At 36.3% G+C, this 20,339-nt stretch overlaps 1 protein-coding gene and 1 long non-coding RNA gene across 4 annotated transcripts; one reads left to right on the top strand and one right to left on the bottom strand.

The window, feature by feature from the left end:
* The first annotated feature begins 3,286 nt into the window (after positions 1-3,286).
* TLP3 (tubby like protein 3) lies at positions 3,287-13,239 on the top strand. 3 transcript variants are annotated; one of them, XM_011629111.3, is made up of 6 exons: positions 3,287-4,827; positions 6,784-6,871; positions 8,476-8,605; positions 10,369-10,548; positions 11,579-12,114; positions 12,606-13,239. In XM_011629111.3, the coding sequence occupies exons 1-5, from the start codon at positions 4,474-4,476 to the stop codon at positions 12,090-12,092; spliced, it is 1,266 nt and encodes a 421-aa protein (XP_011627413.1). In that variant the 5' UTR covers positions 3,287-4,473; the 3' UTR covers positions 12,093-12,114; positions 12,606-13,239. The 3 variants fall into 3 exon arrangements, with proteins under 3 accessions (XP_011627413.1, XP_006855409.1, XP_020529780.1); XM_006855347.4 differs by having other exon boundaries at positions 12,899-13,239; XM_020674121.2 differs by having other exon boundaries at positions 12,902-13,239.
* Positions 13,240-15,249: 2,010 nt separating this feature from the next.
* Positions 15,250-17,146, bottom strand: LOC148783404 (uncharacterized). Its single transcript, XR_016049936.1, has 2 exons — positions 16,911-17,146; positions 15,250-15,913 (listed from the first exon to the last, which is right to left on the bottom strand). It is a non-coding gene; the product is annotated as an uncharacterized LOC148783404 (long non-coding RNA).
* Between the last annotated feature and the right edge of the window lie 3,193 nt (positions 17,147-20,339).

Here is a 20,339-nt window from a genome sequence, read left to right on the forward strand (position 1 = left end):
AAGAAAAATTCTTTTTAACTTTGAGCTTAGTCAGTGAAATAAATGCAGCCACCCAATTTGATATCCAATGGTCAAGATTAATTGTGACCACCTTGTACAAAAGGTAAATGATCTCATTATATACTGTAATTTAGAAGAATACTTTTATATAAGTACCCTAATCTAATCTAATATAAAATAGACGGAAGGACTTTTAAACATTAGATAATACTGAAAAAATGAATTAAACGTAAAAACAAAGAAAATAACTAGAATAGAGGGGCATTTTATTGGTGAACCAAGCAAAAACCGAGAACCAATTCTCGAACAGTATCAGACACTTCTCATTCTAAGTCATGATTTTTGAATTATTGGTTAAAACTTAAAAGCATCTCATTAATTTTGTTAAGGTGATGCGTAAGATTGAGTATATTTATACAATAATGGATTCACAATTTTTTTTAAGTTCACAATTTTTTTTAGCTGTTAGATTTTAAATCAGGCGGCTAAGGTTGTTATGCCACAAAGTTCTAGATAAACTTTTATGTACCTTGAGCTTTGTTTGTTGGCTGGCGCAAGCTTGGTGTCTACATTCCACATCTAAATTTTTAAGGTAAGCTCAAATTTAATTGTTTAGAACCTCGGCTCTATATAATAATATATACAATTTAAAAATAATTACGCTAAGCAATTCTCTCGTGCCTCTTCTTTGGCAAGGTTATTCCCCCAGCATTAGCTACTTTTTAAAGTTCTATTAGGTTCTCTCTAAATTTGTTTGATTCTTTAATTTATTTTCAATTCGCTACCGTAGATTTGCATTTCCACTAGCCCATTGATTTAGAAATCCAACGGTGATAAATTTTCAACAAGCGTTTGTTTTTTTTACACAAATTAATTTTTTTTTTTAGTAATTCAATGAGGAAGACAAACCTATACCTATTTTTTCAAATAAATTAAAAAATTAGTTTTTTTGAAAGTGTCACCAATTGAAAACCACAACGTGATAACGAAGTATGGGGGTGCTACCATCATGACCCAACCCCTTTCATTGTTTCACACAAACTTCGGCAGAACACATTTCAAATGGGAATTATGATCAAGGGTTTTAACTCATTTAAAAGTAGCCCAGCTTATATGAGTTCTATTTCAACTTAACATGGTAAGATGTCTGTGGGTTCTCACTTTTCGATGGACAATATCTTTCCACCCAATAAAATGACGGTCTGGATGAGCTAGGCTCATCTCAAAGGTGCAATTGTGGCATGGTAAGCTACTTCTAGATCTCTACCAATTTCTTTCATCTCTCTACCTTTGAGCTTTCTAAACCCAGTTAACTCGGTCGATTTAATCCATCTAACTTTAATCCAATATGTCGTTCATCCCCTTGTGGATAATATGAAATGTATAACACGATATGATTTATTTTTAATACAAAAAAACCGCATACGTTCGAAATTTTTTTTATTTTGATAAAAGTTGGAGAAATATTTTTTTGACTTAGCGATATGGTGGAGGGGCACACATCAAGCCATTTGATTATGCGCAGTTCGAGATGCCTACGGCATCTTTTATGGTATAGCATATGTTTTATACCAAAAATAAATGGTTTTATATTGAAATAATAACTATAGGAGCTTATTTTAGGTGATTGCAAAATACGTGTCCCATATGCAATTCGCTATCCAGATGGGTGGTGATGATGAACTGCAGCTCAAGGTGAAAGTTGTAAGTTCATCTCCCTCGTTTGTTATTGTTATAGACGGTGGATGTATGCGGTGGACCACAAATTGTATATCGTAATTTTATCCTCAATAAAATTGCAACAGGAAGCATATACTTTTTTTCCTCTTCACATTTATAAATAAAATATTTTTAAATAAAATAAATTTTATTTTCACACACCCGAGAAAGATCGGCTGAATTGATGAAAAATCAATGAAAAGGAAAATTAAGAAAATTGATGGGATTGGGGTAGAGGGAATCAGGACTTCCTACCACCGAATCTATTATGGATTGTCGGATTTTAAAACACCGTGACTTATGGATGAAATGGAAAATGAATTAAAAAATAAGAATGTATTTTTAGGTAATTAATAAAAAAGTAATGATCTTATAGGACTCTCCCCCACCTATGTATACGACCCCAAAGGATTACTATTAAAGTTGTTACAGATCTCTAAAAAGGTTACCACATGAATGTAGGATTTGACTTTTCTATAGATCCATGCTAAATTAAATGGTAATCCTTTGGGTCCTACACACATAGATGGGAGATGATCCTATAATATCATTTCTCTTAATAAAAATGTCTAAAAAATAAAAAAGAGTTAGAGGACCTTTTTTCTAGGTATTGTTATTGTTGGGTAAACCAAAACACCATTAGATGGCTCGACCTGTTCAAACATTAACTTCCTTGTTATTTTGATCATTATTTACTTGTTTCTCCCCGCCATAAAAAAATCAGAAAGAATTATTGTAAAAAATGCCTTTAGGTTTAGATTTATACCCAAATTTACACCAAATCAGTTTCAATACCCATTATCTTGTATTTGAATCACTGACTTGGATGGGAATCGGTTAAGATTGAACAAGTTCTAAGATGGTATAAATTTGGGCCCAGCTCCCCTACCACCCTACAAATAAATTTTTATTTTTTTGAATATTCTCTAATGTTTCTAAGTCAACTCTCAATTTTAATTTTAATTTTATGTTATTTTATTTTAAAATTTTTTTCTCGATCATTGATTCAAATTCGATCCAGATTACTGATCCAACAATCTAACACGAATATGTAAGTGAACAATCTGCCCCACCAATCCGAGTTATAAAACATTGCCCAACCTAATCCGAGTTTTAAAACCATTACACTGAAAGCTCGATTTATTTTTGAGTACCATAAAAAATTTCCTTGTTTTCTAATTTTAGTTTTCTGTTCCCTATTTTTCTGTATTTTTAGATGATCGTTTTTCTTGTTGCCGAGATGCCGGCTATTCAATGCAAATACTCGTTTTCTCGAGTAAAAATGATTTGTTATGCTTTAATAAAGTGTTAGGGATGTTGTTGTAAATACGGTGATATTCTGGTTATTTCGTTTTGTAATAAGCCGGCTACCATTTTACCCTGGAAGAGAGAGAAAGAAAGGGAGAGAAAACTAAAAGGCCGTGCTTCTCTCTCATGACCGTGTCAGAATAATAAAGTTTGTTTATTTCTTTCTCTCTCTTGCCCGTTTCTCACCGTACAAAGCTTTCCCAGAGGCGCCACCTTCTCTCTCCTGACCGTCTCTTATGGTAGGAAGTAGAAAAAAAGAAATGAAGCCCTAATTTGCAGGTGAGATTCTTTTCACTCTCTCTCTATCTCCTCTCCCCCTCTATCCATCTCCGCCTCTATCTCTTCCATCCATCTCCTCCCTTCTTTCTCTCTCCGGCCATCTCTGCAAAACTCTGAAATTTAAGATTTTTTCAAGATGATTTGTCTTGGGATGAGACCGAACTCTCAGATTGGGATCAACTTTCATGGATAGAAATTAATGGAGGAAGTTCGTTTTTATAAAGGATTTGTGGTCTGTGGAAAAAATAATGAAGGATTGGAGCTGTAAATTAGTGGATATATGGTAAAATTTCCAATTTGTTGATGAGAAGTCTCATGCTATGTGTATGTATATTTGTATGAAGATCAGTGGGTATTGCTTCTAGCTAGGTGTCCTGTAATATTTTATTGGAATGGTTTTTTGAGATAAATCTGTTACCTTTGGGTTAAAATTTGAAACTTTCTCATAAGAAAGGTTGTGGGATTTGATTTTTTATCAAAGAAAAAGGGTGGGATTTAATGCTGTTGAGGATTCAGAAGCTTTCAGGCAGTGACTTGTCCATTACAATGAGTTTCCAGGGAGATAATTTGATGTTTTGAAGTGAGGAAAACAGTAACTATTGCTTAAAAGCTTCAAAGGAAAGAGCCATAATTAGTCTTGAATTGGAATAGGTAACAACTGTTTATCTTTTCATAAAGCTTTTAAGATTATGATTAGTTTCATCAAAAAAAAAATTGAGTAGTACACAAGCCTGGAACTATATCGAAAGGTTGAAGTCTTAATGCAACGGAAATAGTGGAATGATTCTTCTGTTAAGGAGCAGTCCTTGTGCATTTTATGTGTTAATTATTTGTTATGTTAATTATTTGATGGTTTCATGATTGTGATCTGTTGTTCTATTTGATGCGTCAAGGCAAGTGTAAGATTAATGTATTATGGTCTGTTGCTCTTGTTTGAGTCACAAATAATTGGGGGATCATGGAAAGTGAGTGGCTTTTGAGAGTGGGGCAAGCCTTGGCTGAGATGCTTTAAAGCTTTCATGTAAATATTGTTTTCCCAATTGGATCAAGAATAAAGCTGCAAGGTCTCAAATTTTGCAAAAGAAAACATAGATGAATTTGGCATATCATTGAGTCAGCGGGTTGTTTCGAGAATTAAACATTGGTATCATTGCACAAGCTGAACGGATGTCTTTTAGGAGTATTATTCATGATAGGAGGGGGGAAAATGGCACTGTTACGAAGAAGGGGTTAGAAGTGAAGATGGGTTACATATTGAGATCACGATCGCATAGTGCAGTTAGTGATGGTGGCAGCAATGGAAATATTGACGCCCTTAAGCAGAGTTGTTGGGCAAATATGCCACCTGAGCTCTTGAGGGATGTGATATCGAGAGTGGAGATGGCAGAGGATGTGTGGCCACAGAGGAAAAACGTGGTTGCTTGTGGTGGGGTTTGCAGGAGTTGGAGAGATATCACAAAAGAGATCGTAAAGACACTTGAGCAGTCTGGCAAGATTACATTCCCCATTTCTTTGAAGCAGGTAAGAAGTTCTTCTATTATTTCCCTATAATATCTGATGGTATTGCAGCCATTGCTTTCCTTTCTTTGCTTTACTTTATTGTTGGGATTGATTCTGTTGTTGGTAGAACTTTTACTGGTGCTTCTCACTTCCTTGTTATTGACTATTGATTCTTGTATCTTAGGCTATTTTGGAATGGCCATTCATTTTGTGGAAGCACTAAAAAAAGGGTATCATGTATTGCGTTCAATTCTGGATGCTAGACTGGAACATGAGCTAAAACTGCCCACTAATTTGTTTTTTTTATGCGACAGAGCTTGTTATAACACAAAATGTAGTTTTACTGATTTCAGTCACTGTTTGAATCTCTTTGCAAGATTACTTAGTTTTCTGTGGTTTTCTCATGTTCTAGTGGAATACAGGAATAGGGTAATAGAAAATTCTTTCTTATATTAATTATATGATCACGAAGGATTAATTGTCATGCGATTATCATTTTCTGTAGTTTATTTTTCTTTTTTCTTGATAAGTTTTTTTGCTGTAGTTTCTACCTCTGAATGGATTTAGAGTTGTGTGACTTGGAGGATATATCGTATCCTGATATAAAGAATTATATCTGCCTATTATAATTGCCAAATGTTATCCAGTTTCCACTGATAATATATTAGGTCTACTTGACCAATACTCGCTGTGCCTTTGACTCACTCACTCTTTTCCACCAACTATATAGGTATGGCACTTCAGCTGCCAGCCTTTCCATCTACTTATGTTATTGAATCATTCCCTCTATGGTATACTCCTTGAATGCTTAAGCTGCTGCCATTTCCGAAGAGGTTTTCTGCCATGCATGAAGTTTTCTTTGGGCTCTTTGCCACTTCTATTGTGGAATGGAAGAGCCTTTCTCTATGTGATGTGTTTAGCATGATACTGACTGAGGTAGATGCCAAAGATGACTGCTTCACCACTGGTGATAGCTGAGCCAGCAGGCATATGGAAAAGTTGTATGCTGCCAACCGATGGATTTCACGTATTGGTTAACTTGATAGATGTGTTTTGATGTATCTAACTGGGCTTTGTCCTGTGGGAAGAAAACGATTTTGATTACGCCAATGAAACACTATAAGCGGCTGTTCACCTCTTGTTTCTGGCAGTCAATCATACTGCTTGTTCCTATCAGTTAGTATTTACCCTTGTTCTCTTGATGTCATTGAGATATTCTCTAGAGTTTGGGGCCCAAGGTTTTCTTAGGTTTTTTGTAGACATTGGAAACACACTTCTTCCTTTCCACATGCTTTTGGATGATGCTGTTGTGACGATCCCTCATTGCTCGCTCTCCTATCATGTTATCCATTGCCTATAGGACCAATGATCTCTCTTGCAGAGGCTTATAGGTTTGCTCTTTAGATTTAGGATTGATGGGAAAAGAGAAGGAAATAAATATTTGTCATGTGGCTATGGAGGCTAATCTGTTAACTAGCTAATGCTTGAGTTTGTCGGGAAATGTTGGGATCTGTCTGATCAAAAGAATTATTGTGGATACTCTAGTGGGATGTAACATTTTGCTGGACACCTCGTCCTTGTTTTAACTTATCTGCAGCCTCTGATGATAATTGAGATCATGAATATTCCTCGAAAAAAAAAGAAAAAAGTATCATACATTTTGTTGCATATTTTATTGTATTATAATTATTTTTTAATTGAAATTTTTTATGTACAATGTTTCTATGACGAAAATGCATTCATGTTTTCAAATTATGATAAAAGCTGATCTGCTTGCATGCTTTCAGTGTTATTTTTTTGGCATGCTTTACTGATCATTATGACAATGGTCTTATTTCGTTTTTACATGATTCACATATTTTGTTGTATCCAGTTGTTGTAAATGACTTCACGACCTAGCTTCCATTTAACTTTCATTTCTGTTTCAGATAGCAAGTTATTTCCTGTCCCCACTAATACTTTTCGGCTTGTTTGCAGCCGGGGCCAAGAGACTCACTCATGCAGTGTTACATAAAACGGAACCGAACAGCACAAACCTACCATCTTTACATGGGCTTAACTCAAAGTATGTTGCCTTAGTATTATTTTGTATATGCATACTTACATACTTTCCTTCACTTCCACAAATGGTGTTTGCATTTAGAAGGCATCATAGATTAGTGGTGTGGAGCTCATGATCTTCTTGATCATGAGGTTCAGATTGAGATCCACCATTTGGCTTATGGATCCTTTTAGAAAGAAAGGAAATATGGCTTACTGATATTGTGCTTATTTGATGATAAGCATGCTGGCTTGTTTACATAGCCAAAAAATAAAAGAAGATGCATACTGCTTGTTTATCTAGCCAAAAAAGAAAGAGAAGAAAACAACGTGCTTGCTTGTTTCTTAATTAGTGCCGGGAGCAGTTACTGTGCAGAGTTTCATCATTATTGGGGGACGTCAAGTAATTTATGTGATTGATGCGAATTTTCCCATTATTCATGTGTAGATCTCATAAATGCTTCCATAGTTTTATGTATATATTACATAGCTATGCTTGTGCTAAACACGGACATACATTCATCTTTTATATTCATAAAGTGATGCATGTGTGCATATTTTTATGTGCATGTCTGATTGCATCTGCATTTGATTATTTGTATTGACACAGGCAAATGCATGTTTGTACAGTAGCGTACATGTGTATCTTGGTATGTTATTATATTTATACATTTTTTTATGTGGACACGTGTTTTCATGTGTATCTGGATTTTATGGGCCAGCCAGCTTAGCTTCAGCATAGAACAGCCCAGATTTAGCAATCCGGACTGCCCACGTTCACTGATGGTGTGGGGTAATGTTTGTTTATATTTTTTGTTTTATGTATGAATATATAATATTTTTCTTGTACACCTAAGTTTTGCGCATCTCTCCACAAAATTTCAGCTCAAAAGGTTCTAATAGAAAAAAATAAAAAAAAATGAAAAGGTGCGCTTACATGCGGTCCATATCATAAGGCACATGCACCCACGCGTGTCTTACCAAACAGACACACACGTCCTACAATGCCAAAACTCGTCTTACAAAATGGACGCACATGCGTTTTCAATCTGTGGACTCACACGTCTATGTAGCAGACATGCCATGTCTGTGAATTAAAAAAAAAAAAAGAAGGAAATTTATTGACATGCATGCCAAAATTTGTATTTATGCATGCCTTGCATGTTGACGTGTGTGCCTTGTGTGTGAGCATGGCCTATTGTCCTAAACACACATGGCAGCATGTCATTGCTATGTCTCGTATGTCCACCTGGTAGACATAACATGTCTGTGAATGAAAAAAATAAACATTTCCTGACCTGCATAACAACACGGTTTCCCATGACGGTATTCGTGCCTTGCACGTTGACACGCTTGTCTAGTGCGTTAGCTCATCATATTCTCCTAAAGACTCATGACATATATGTCGTTGTTAAATAGTACATAACAATGCATGCATCTGTGTCCAATTTATTCATGTATTCATGGGTTCTGTAATGCTAGGAGTTGTGTATTGATACTTCATTATTTTACCTTTCCTTTTTGTTATTTTTCTTTATTGCTTTAGCTATCTGATTTTCTTCATGAATTATCTTTCTTATAGTGTAATGATACAACTCCTGCACACTGAAGCTAAATATAATTTTGCAGCACTGTCTGACAATGGCAAATTCCTTCTTGCTGCACGTAAATTTCGGCGTCCTACCTGTACTGATTATATCATTTCTCTAGATGCTGAGGATATGTCAAAAGGAAGTGGTACATACATTGGAAAATTGAGGTGAGTACTATGTGATAGAAGAATACCACTAATGTTTAATGTGTTCTCCTTTTACATGATTGTCCCTTGTATATGTTATTCTTGTTCCTTTTTCTCCTTTTTTCGTTCTCCTCTTTCTAGATTTACTTGATTTATTTAAGAACAAAAGTTACTGAAATTATCCTGAAATCTTTTGTAAACACTCTGGTATAAATGGTGGTTGTGATGCTCATGTTCCTCCATAGAGCGGGAGTAATTCAATATCCAATGTCCTTGTAGATGTGAAAATACGCTGAGATCCTCAAACCGCCCCCCAAAAAACCTGTCAAGTGAAAATACTTAGTTTTCCAATAAAAAGAAAATACTCTTTAGTGTGTCATAATTACTCTAAACATATGTGCCCTTATTTAAAGAGCGAATGCACTAACTGATTATAAAGTCACACAGAGCTGCCATTTACTGCAAAATTTGAAAGCTTGAGATTCTAAGATAGCTGGACTTTTGTCCTACAGGACGTTTTCCTATAGACAGTTGAAATACATGTTACATCAAGTTGCTTGAGCAAATGGTTCAGAAATTTGTTGTTTCAAAATTAATTTTCGTTGAATATCTTGAATTAACCACCTAGGCATAAATATATCCAAAATGATCAAGTATCTATGTAGTGATTTTCTCCGCAATTTGGATATCTTTCTCTTCTTGAAAATAAAGACAAAGACTCAAATTGTATCCTAAGTGAGCAGATTGGAAAAGTGGTTACATTTCATGTAAAATTTGAGTTTTAAACTATAAATGGGCAATCATAGGGGCACGGGGGATCTGCTGTATTTACTATGAAATGTTGTTTTTATTAATAAAACCATAAAGCTAGCTACTTTGAACAATATTGAAGGTAATATGCTGTTCTTTTAAGGAGCATTCTACTCTGTGGATAGGCCTGCTCTGAAAGATTTGCTTTATAGAATCATGCTATCTCATGTAGCCCAGAGGGTGTCACTCTTAAATATGCTTTAAGAGCTTAAGGAAGTATTACTTTGCTTATTCTTCGTATTGCATTTTCGTTTTGCATTGCATAAGAATGGAGGCAGCACCATGGCTCAAGTTCAGTCTGAAATGCTGTGGCTGCATTCCACAGTTTCACTTTGCTGGTAGTTTGGTATCTATCAGGCTTGAGCACCCGATATTATCTCTGTTTAGACTAATTCTATCTTTGATATTTTGGTCCTTGGTCGTGACACCCCTTTTCTTCCTGCTGTGATGTACACTCAAGGCCAACTTTAGTTTGATAATACTGAAGACAATTTATTGATTTATTTATATTTATTTTTGATAAAGTCGACACATTTCAATTTCAATATCATGATGGTATTTGATGTGTATTAGAAACTACCTAGATACTGAAATGAAAATGTTATTTGAAAGATATGCATAGTTAAATCATGGATAGTGAAATAATCGCTGCTTTGTTTGTCAATATTGATTTCCTCAAATTGGTTGTATAGAAATTCTTAGAAATTGTTCAGATGAGAAATCAGATCATTGCACCAAATTGTCAATACCATGTTCTTTTAATCAAATATCAAATGAAGGGTACTTTAATGACCATTTGTTTACAATCGTGTTATACCTCTTATACCATACATCACTTAAAAGAGCTGTTATGTAAATTACCTACATACTTGTGTAAACTAATGTATACATTTCCTGTATACAATATCAGCATATGTTGTGTCACCTATCACGGCCTACTTCCCTCCATTAACAGTTTTCTCTTTGATGAGCAGATCAAACTTTCTAGGAACAAAGTTCACAGTCTATGATGGTCAGCCTCCTCATTCTGGAGCTGTGGCCTCAAAGAGCCGTTCAATCCGGCGAGTGGGCTTGAAGCAAGTATCCCCACGAGTCCCTGCTGGCAACTACACAGTCGCTCACATTGCCTATGAATTGAATGTCCTTGGTAACAGGTAACTTAACTGTCCACTAATTCATGAAGTTATTTATTTGGAAATTTGTGTTCTGTAATTGACATGGCACCAGCAACCCCATGATAGGAGTAACCACAATTATGTGCTATTTTTCTTTTGTATATGGGCCTGCAGATGTTTGTGCATTGCACAGATGGTAACACATAGGCATGTGTATTTTACATCTTGTGCTTCACACATGGTAACCAATTTCAGCCTGAGAATAGCCTGGCCAACATTCCGAAGCTTCAATACTATGTTCGTTTTGAATTCATACACCATCAGAAAATTATTCAAAAACAATAAATCCATTTCTTTTCCTTCTGAGACTTCTTTAAGTTCTCACAGGCTAGGTCAGTTACCCTCCAATAGCAGGGAGGTTCTATGCTTAGCTTATTCATTCAAAGATACTATTTTCCTACTGTGAAAATTTACCAACACTTTAATGGGTGGATTTCTGTGAGCGTCATATGGATATCACTATATTAACATGGACTCATTGAATTTGAAGCCACTCTTGTTTCTAGGGATTCTCCTGACATATGGTGATTCAGGTTCTTTGGTTTAATTGACTCTGCAGTGAGATCTGAAATTTCATTCATATTACTTGGTGTTCTACCAATTAGATACAACTCGTATTACATCTTTGATTACTATGTTAATTATGATTAGTTGGACTCATCCCTCCTGAACAGAAAGCATGTTACATTGTTTTTCCATCATCATCATCATCCGAGCTTATCCCAACTATTTGGGGTTGGCTACACGTATCCTTTTCCATATTACTGGAAAATTGTGAAATGATGCTGGTAGGCTGAGTTATGTTGAGCACTATGTATTTAGTTAGTGATGCTGGGAAACTCTCCACTTGTTTACTCTTAAGTGGTCTCTTTTAACTGTGGAAAAGAACCAAGATCATTCCCCAAAGCTTAAGAGCGAACTTTTGAATCTCTAGAGAGAGAGAGAGAGAGAGAGAGAGAGAGAGAGAGCATTGATACAATCTTGTGACTAACTGAATCCTACGTGCCAGGGGCCCAAGGAGAATGCATTGTGTTATGGATGCAATCCCAGCATCCTCACTCGAGCTAGGTGGTGTCGCCCCGACACAGTCCGAGTTTCCCTTGAGCACCCTGGACTCCTCATTCCAAGCCCTTCCCTTCTTCCGCTCCAAATCAGTGCGCTCCAACGCGTCATTCTCAGGTCCCCTTGATGGGGGACCCCAGAAAGATGGGATGCTTGTGTTGAGAAACAAGGCCCCGAGGTGGCATGATCAGCTTCAGTGTTGGTGCTTGAACTTTAGGGGCCGGGTTACCGTGGCTTCTGTGAAGAACTTTCAATTGGTTGCTGCTACTTCTTCTTCTTCTGAGAATGGAAATGGAAATGGAAATGGGAATACCAACTCCCATGACTCGGATACAGTGCTCTTGCAGTTCGGGAAGGTGGGGAAGGACATGTTCACCATGGATTTCCGGTATCCATTGTCGGCTTTCCAGGCATTTGCCATATGCCTTAGCAGCTTTGACACGAAGATAGCATGCGAATAAACAAATCAAGTGTAAAGAATAGGTATTTCTGTTTCAAAATGACTAACCACTATGTTCTCTCTATTCCGATGTGTGCTTTTACCTCAGCTTTTCTTGGGTGCATGCATGATATATGCCTTTTATATGATGTATGTTTTAGTTCAAAATGTTTCAATTCAATCCTTTCGAAAAATTCTTGCAAGGTTAGCTTTTCTGATTTAGTCCAATAGTGCAATGTCAACTGGAACTGAGGTTCCATTTGTCTGAATTGATTTCAATTTTATGATGGTCAAAATACAACTAACTTCCATTGTAACCCATTTTAGGCTGAAATTGTCCCTTTCCCAATGGTTTTGTTCCCCCACTGTTTCTCCCAAAATGAGTTGTCACGGAAAATACTTGGCATAATTTGACCCCAATTTTAACCTGAAGACCTGAAACACAGCCGCAAGTTTGGAAATATATTTGGCACATGTTATTCAAATTCCATTCAACCTAGGGCAGGTTTTTAATTCCATTTCTTTTGGTTCCAAGATGTTGGATTTTGCCTCAGATTTTCAAAGCAGTCTGGTGACAGTGGCTTACCTCATGGGCGGTCATGATATCTTTGAAAAGCACAAAGTTTACAGTGGCATACCCGTTGTTTGGGTAAAGCCTGTATTCGAATGTATGGTCGCAGTTATGTTTGAACAGCGACATCCATGCAAAGTGATTGCAAGTGCTTATATATCTATATAGTCACGTGACATCCAGAAAAATAAAAAGACAAAAAAAAAAAAACTCTACTTGTGCGCTCAGACCATTGTTTTTCTTTGATGAATGTGAAGCAGAGCAGTTTCTGCAAGAGATACCGGATAATGTGGCCGATGGCATGGCGATTGTTGTAGCTCGATCCTGTTTTCATCGGATGATTATTGCTGGTCTTCAGATGATGTATTCTAGTCTGGTGTACATATTTTTCAACAATCGCAGCCTTGTGGATTGATAAGGCCAGATTCTTAATTTATTCACCCGTGCCTCTCTTTCTCTCTCTCTCTCTCTCTCAATTCCTCTTTCTGTGATTTGAGATTTTTTTTTTGCTTGGTATGGTTTGGCATCTAGAGATTGGAAAACAATGTTGTTATTATTATTATCTATATGGTAATTCAATGCTGCATACAAGTACAAACATATGCTAAGATGAAGAAAGCCAATGTGATGATGTTCATATTCACATGGTACGGGCTGTCTCTTGCGGTAAGTCAAACCAGTGTTCTCTCTCTCTCTGGCACAGAAGTTTTGGTTAGTAAGCTGGCTTGTTTGAGATCTTATTTGAATCGTAGATGTGTTTGGTGATTCCTTTGTCTTACTAATCCTCATTTTTGTTTATGTTTTTGTTCATTCTCCATGAAAAACTTCTGTAATCTTCATTTCTGTTTGGTGTTGTTTGCTTTTCTTTGCTATTCTTTTCCTTTTGCTTGTCTATCTTGATTTGCACTTTTGTTCGAGTCTAATTGCGTTTTATGTTACTGCTTCTAGCTGTGGAATGTATCTTGCACACACCTTTAAAAAGTCGGTGATCTGGATCGGAACCAGCCTATTCGGATCGGGAGTTAGTCTAGCCGTTTTGGATCCCATAAAATGTTGGGAACCAGCCGGTTTCCCCTACTAATCGGCCGGTCCCCCACTAATCGGCTGGTTCTGACTGGTTCTTTGACAGTTAGATTGGTTCTATAAGAGAACAAGTCATACTTGGCCCTGCTTATTTTTTTATTTTATTTTGTTATTTTATTATGGGAATTGACTGGTTTGTATCGGTTCTTGCTAGTTTGGACTTGTGACAGAACTGGCTGATTTTGTTGAATTGGCTAGGGCGAACCTTAATTTTTTTTTAAATTTCTGATTGGTCAACTGGATTGTCGATCTACCGAACCGAATTAGAAATCTCAAGGGGCAATCCGGTTACCAATCCATTTTTTAAAACCTTGATTCATACGCAAGACCGAAAACTTCTTGTATGGGAGATCATTTGGGGGTAAATATTATATATTCACATGGGACCTATGTGCGATTGGTGGTTCAGGGTATCCAACCTTCTTGCCATGCGCACGTTAACTCGGCCTTTCAATTTGACATTGGGGTGTTTTGAGGAACTCTTTTATTGGTCCTCTATGTACAGCCATCCGATCTTGAATTGGTAGGCTACTAGCCAACAGCCGTAATGTCATAGATTATAGTGCCAGTCGTGACATTATTACCATCAAAGCAGATTAATCAAAACGCCGCTTGTGTCATTGTAATTGGTTCATTGAAAGTCCTACATTTAAAAGGGAAAACTTTTTATTAGTAGCAACCAATTGAATACGGTCCTACATTTAAAAAAGGAAAACTTTTTATTTGTCACTACCGGCTATTTGATTTGAGTGGATGGTTAAGATAGCTTCTATCTTAATGTCACAAGCGATTTGATCTAAATTGTCTTATAATATTTTATTTTTAAATTTTTACCAATATTGTATACCAAAAAATTGTAATTTGCTTTTTTAAGAAGTTAATAAACAGTCATTTTATTTTATCATGAATATCTTTTTTATATTTAACTTTGACCATGTAAGAGGATGGATCACCCCAAAATTTGGTGCCAACATAATTTGTAGAAAAAATAAAAAATAAAAAATAAAATAGTATTTAAGTGTGATATTGTAATTGAGGTCATTTCAGCCATCCATTTAGATAGGATAGTTTGAAATATATAATTTTTTGATAAATTCGCAATATACTTATGATTGTGTGTTATATATTTAAAATATATTTGTTCGAGTAATTTTTTTTTTTTTTAAATTGTCAGGTTCTAGATCCGGATCAAAACTTTGGAACGAGTTGGTTCCGGGTCGGGTCTAGGTCCAGGCCGACCTGGATCCGAGCCAAGCCATTGCACCTAAGTTTAGGTGGAATATTATTGAGAAAGTGGCAGAAATACTTTTGATATAACCTTATTCATTTAATATAAAATTTTGGGTTAAAGTTAAAACAAACCGCAGAAGAACAGAACAAATATGCAGCACCAAATGAGGAAATGTGTGCATATGTCTGACTTTTCCATAACCAAATATTACACTAAAATCATTCCCAAAACACAAGATGGGAATCACCAAATAAACCAAAATTGAATCACAAAGGATGGGGACATGTTCTCTCAGAAGGTTGAAAAGTTATTGTCAACTACTTCAAAATTCATAATTACTAACTGCTGAGGTTAGTCATTGAAACCTCAAAAGTAATTTTTGTCTTATTTCAAGATAAATTTGATCCTGTAATGATTCTATCCTCATGAACCATAGGCGGTTGCCTAGGCAATGCGAGACTCGATGAATCACTTCCCAACATGGCAAGCACTGCAGAAATGGAAGGCCTATCTGCTTCTTCTGCTTGAACACAAAGAAGCGCAATGTGAATGCATGTCAACACTTGGTTTCTTGAGTAAATCTCACCAAGAGATGGATCCATCAACTCCAGGACATTTCCTTGACTCCACAACCGCCACGCCTATTCTATTGGAGCCCGTTAGTGCTCTTGAACTAATGTATGCGCAAAAAGAAAAAGACGTTAGGAAACAGGGATAGTGCAGAAGAGAAGATTGTATTGATGAGTCCTTGACTTAGATCTAATGCTTGAACCTCATTGTTCATCCTCCCACTAACAATTTCCAGTAGCAAAACACCAAAACTGTAGATATCTGATTTTGTTGAGAGGTGCCAGCGCCCTATGAAGTACTCAGGAGGCATGCAGCAACTGAAAATGGACACAACTTAAATATGCAAGTAGCCCTCAACAACGAGTGCTTTGATATTGCTTTGCTACCGCTGGCAAAGCAAGAGCAAAAAGTCAGCAAGTGTGGGCTTGAAAGCCAAGAAAACTCAGAAAAAATCACTCGTCTGTCTTGCCATGTTACATGAACTCGTATGAGCTAACATACTACTATAAACCAGTCACATCAGAATGACACACTATGCATAACAAAAAGGAAAATTATTGAAGAAATGTTACTAGACTTGACACACTGCTCCCAACCTCTTTATATTTCTCTTGCAAAACTTCAGGATAGTTATCTGTGTGCCTCTGCACACAAATCTGTGTGCAGCATGGCCATGGTTTGGCAACATTTTATTTGTTCTCTTGAGATTATATATTTTGAATACACGCACACAAAAACAAAAAATCAAAATCAATTAATCAATAAAGAAAACTGAATCATAAGTAATCCAGTTAGCAAAAGTATCCCATAACTATCTTATTAAACATAACAATCTTATTAAACATAACATTGACAATAAAGGTAACTTTATTGATAAAAAACAAAAGACTAATATATTCTCTTGATTCTTTTGTTGAGAATCCATTGAACTTGTTTTAAAGGATGGGACATAAGAAAGATTGGTAACTTTAAATTTATTCCATAGGGTAATGTGTATGACAATATTCATTTTATAAATTTCAAAGGTTTCATATTTTTTTAATATTAAAATTTTTATAATTTTGTACAAGTCTTTTTCTTGAGTAATTGTGCATAAGCTTCGAGTCCATGTTCTGTTTCACCATGCCTGACACATTAGGCAAATTCCTGAAATTGACACTGGTGCTGGCAAGTGTAATCTAGAAGATAACCTGAAACTATGCTGGATTCAGTTATTGGGCTTTGTTGTTGACCGTAAAACCCAATACTTGACCACTCACGAAATAAAAAGGTAAATAGAATAGGATATATCAAGATTTCCATTACTACACTGATACATACAGTTAACCTAGGAAGGGGATAATGCGGCAAGTAGAGAAAAGTTAGTGGAGGACTGAATTACTTACTATGTTCGAACAGCATTGATAGGGTCAACCTTGGTTTCATCAACTTCAAAAAGTTGGACAGTTCCAAAGTCGAGAGTTTAGGATTTGAATCATTATCCAACAATATGTTGCTTGCTTTAAGATCACGATGAATAATTCTTATTTGAGAGTCTTCATGGAGATAGAGAAGTCCCTTTACAATCCCCTCTATGATATTGAGCGGTTGATCCAGTCTAGTTGTTTGCGCTTTTGAGGATCTGATCACCATTTCATGAGAGTAAGCAAGTTAGAATCCATGCTCTGAAGTCTGAACTTGCGTACTCTCTCTCATACATAAACTGAAGTTGTGTACTCTCTCTCTCTCATGCATATACAATCAATGGAAAGAAAGAATGCAAATCAAATAAAACAGTGTCAAGGCTCCTGTTGGGCATGTACTCATAAACTATAAGCTTTTCTTCTCTCTCAAAACAGCAGTGCAGGATCTTCACAAGATTTAGATGTTGGAGTTTGGCGATCAAGGTGAATTCAATCTTGAACGCCTTTACTCCCACTCTCGAAATCCCTGAAAGTCGTTTTACTGGAATCATTCGCCTATCATTCAACTTCTCCTGTAAATTTTTTTCTCATTGTTGCTATTTCGAAGCATCTGTAACCAGATACACAAAGGATTTCAAAGAACAGAATTACCCTATTTACAGAACCTTGCCCTCCTTCTCCAAGCTTATTTTCTTCAGAAAAGTTGCTGGTGGCAACTAAAATGGTATCTAAGTAGAAAACTGTTGGCCTAGTTTCATCTCGTTGCACCCCATTATTTGATCTCTCTGTCAAATTTGAAAGTGTTACATGTTTATCGTGGTTCCTTCCTATCAAATACGACAACAGGAGACTAAAAACGAATGAAATATTTCGTAACTGTTAAAAGGTTCCACTCATCTGACATTAACTTAAGTTTTAAGAGTGAAAATCCCATTGAATGAACTACTACATGTATCATTTTACCTTTTTGTTTGGTTGTTTTTTTTGGCAGACGGGACCTGCATGTGCCAACAACATTTAGGAAGTACTGCAAAGATAACAATGACCTCAAATGTGGGTGATTTCCCTTTTCAACTGCATCGACATGTAAAACCAAACCATCTCACATTTCACTTGTTTAATATGCGTCACATCATGAAAAATGAGCTACACAAAAATCTCAGTAGCAAAGTAAAATTGACATATATTCGTGAACATCCACTCAGGAATCAGAATGGTATTAGCAAAAATATTGTAGGTAAATATAGCCACTGATGGCAGTAGATAATTCTGACTGTTCTAATGTATTGCTCAAGAGGGGATGCTTCTTTTTTGGCTTAAAGAAAAAAAAAAAAAAAACAAAAGAACAAACTCGGAGTTGTTAGATGAACACATTCCATATCTGTTATAACAAACAATTAAACAGCACCAGAAATCTGGACGTGTAGCAAAGCCGAACCAGAAAAGCGAAACATATATATTTTTCATTTCAGCAGGTTCTCATTATTTTCTTGTACAATTCCTTCTCTACATTTTCTCTGCTATCTTTTTATTTCCTACGGGTCACCCTGATGTGCCATGTTGGGATGCCAAAAATAATCTGCAACCCCAAAACCAGGGGAGATATTTGATTTCCATGCTCAAACGAACTCACTCGTGTGGTTCAAATGCGGCCTAAGCGGAAGTACCTGTAATTGTAATGCTAGATGGTCCATCAAGAAGCTTATAAGGTCTGCTGCACGATTCACACAAATTAAAGTTCGAAAGTGCCTTCCACTTTCAAACTTTGGCGAATTGGATCCAAGGACCAGGAAGAAGTCTGCTTTAAAAAGTGAACTTTTTTTTCTCATATCTATGTTCTTAACAAACTTATGTATTTTTCATTTGATCATGGCACTATTGCTAGTTCATCTTAGAAATTTAAGGTCATTTGATCATATTAATGGTGGACAGTGGAGCTTAACCGTTCTTTTGCCATTGTGTTCCCATCTAAGGGACCATTCATCTTCAGAATAAACCATGGATTTCGGGGATTATGTAGTGTGTTTTGTATACAACGTCTAGCAACTCATACTGTGCCAATAATGGGGTTGGGGTTGTGGTGGTAGCACCACCTGTACCCCAGCTAAGATCTTTCAGCTCATTGTCAGATCCCGCCACGTCCCTATTTGACATGGATTCGTCAGGCGTATCTTGTCTCTTCCCGACACACACAATTCGGACCGATACTATGGACCATCCATCCTTAGTAGTAGTTGAATGGCGCAGCGTTTCCAAACTTGCGAGTTGACTTGACGGAATTTGGGCATGGGCAAAGGGCAAGGTCTCTCATCAAGATTGGAGCTTGAGCTCGTATCGATATCTCATCGTGCTCATATGTAAGGGTGGAGTCGACACTACAGGGAACGAGATGACTACAGCAAGCAAGAGTGGTAGTTTAGGAACTAATCCAGCTAAAGCTCATGAAATTCCAAATTCGGGCTCTCCTCAACATAGGTATCGGTGCTTCCATTGGAGCATGCATTCAAAAAGCACAAATGATTTAAAAAATGGGTAGGGATTCGTCATCCCCATTTAATTTTCCCAAAAAAAAAAAAAATCAACCAATCCCCTGGAATATTTTCCTTTTTATATCAAAATTGCAAAACAAATCACGAGAAATTTGTAAAAAATAAAAAACAGCAAAAGGCTAAAGAATTTATAAAAAAAATTAAAAGTATAAAAAAATAAGAATAATTTATGTTGAATAGGGAAAGTGGAAAAAATCCATTTATAGCTTGGAACAACTTAGAAAAATCCAAAAAAAGAAAAAGAGAATATCATGAGAAAATTCACCCATCATCACAAAAAGTTTGAGGTGTGCCGTACCTATACATTATAACATTGATACCGTATATAAACTTTTTTCATTTATTAGTCATTGGTAAAAAAATTAGTTTTTAAGGCCTTTCCAATAATATGTAGTGTACCAATATCCTAGCGGTAGCGGTGTCAAGCTGAGTTACTCTGTCGAGTCCGAGTCGACAAACTAATATTCAAGTCTGCTGACTGACTAATGTTCATCTCTGTCGAGTCTGAGTCGACCAACTACTATTCCACCAATGAGAATTGTTTTGAGCAGCAGTTCATCAGGATGGATGGCCTGATCAGTGCTTGCAATCAAATTGTCTGAACGCGCTTATAACTCTATTTCCCTATTTAAAGATTTTCAATCCCATCCAAGCCATTTTATGCTACAGCGTATATACAATGCTCGCGCCGGATCAACAGTGTATATCTATTCCCTCGGATATTTTCGATCTAAAATTTTAGGAACCCTCATCACTCGCTAGTCACTAGATAACCATTCTTAAAATTAAAAATTTGAATTTTTAGTTTTCTAATACTTGGATTACGCCATCTAAATATTGGACGATCTCTGTTTAATCTTGA

The sequence above is a fragment of the Amborella trichopoda genome, chromosome 2 (genome assembly GCF_054954075.1).
Source record: "Amborella trichopoda isolate Santa Cruz 75 chromosome 2, AtrichopodaSantaCruz75HAP2 v2.0, whole genome shotgun sequence".
Classification (NCBI taxonomy): domain Eukaryota; kingdom Viridiplantae; phylum Streptophyta; class Magnoliopsida; order Amborellales; family Amborellaceae; genus Amborella; species Amborella trichopoda.

What these genes read in the sequence shown, in the direction of transcription:
- TLP3 (XM_011629111.3), top strand. Translation starts at nt 4,474, where the DNA reads ATGTCTTTTAGGAGTATTATTCATGATAGGAGGGGGGAAAATGGCACT. An exon ending in ACATACATTGGAAAATTGAG is followed by an intron (nt 8,606 to 10,368) that starts GTGAGTACTATG and finishes TTTGATGAGCAG; the next exon opens with ATCAAACTTTCTAGGAACAA. An exon ending in TTGAATGTCCTTGGTAACAG is followed by an intron (nt 10,549 to 11,578) that starts GTAACTTAACTG and finishes CCTACGTGCCAG; the next exon opens with GGGCCCAAGGAGAATGCATT.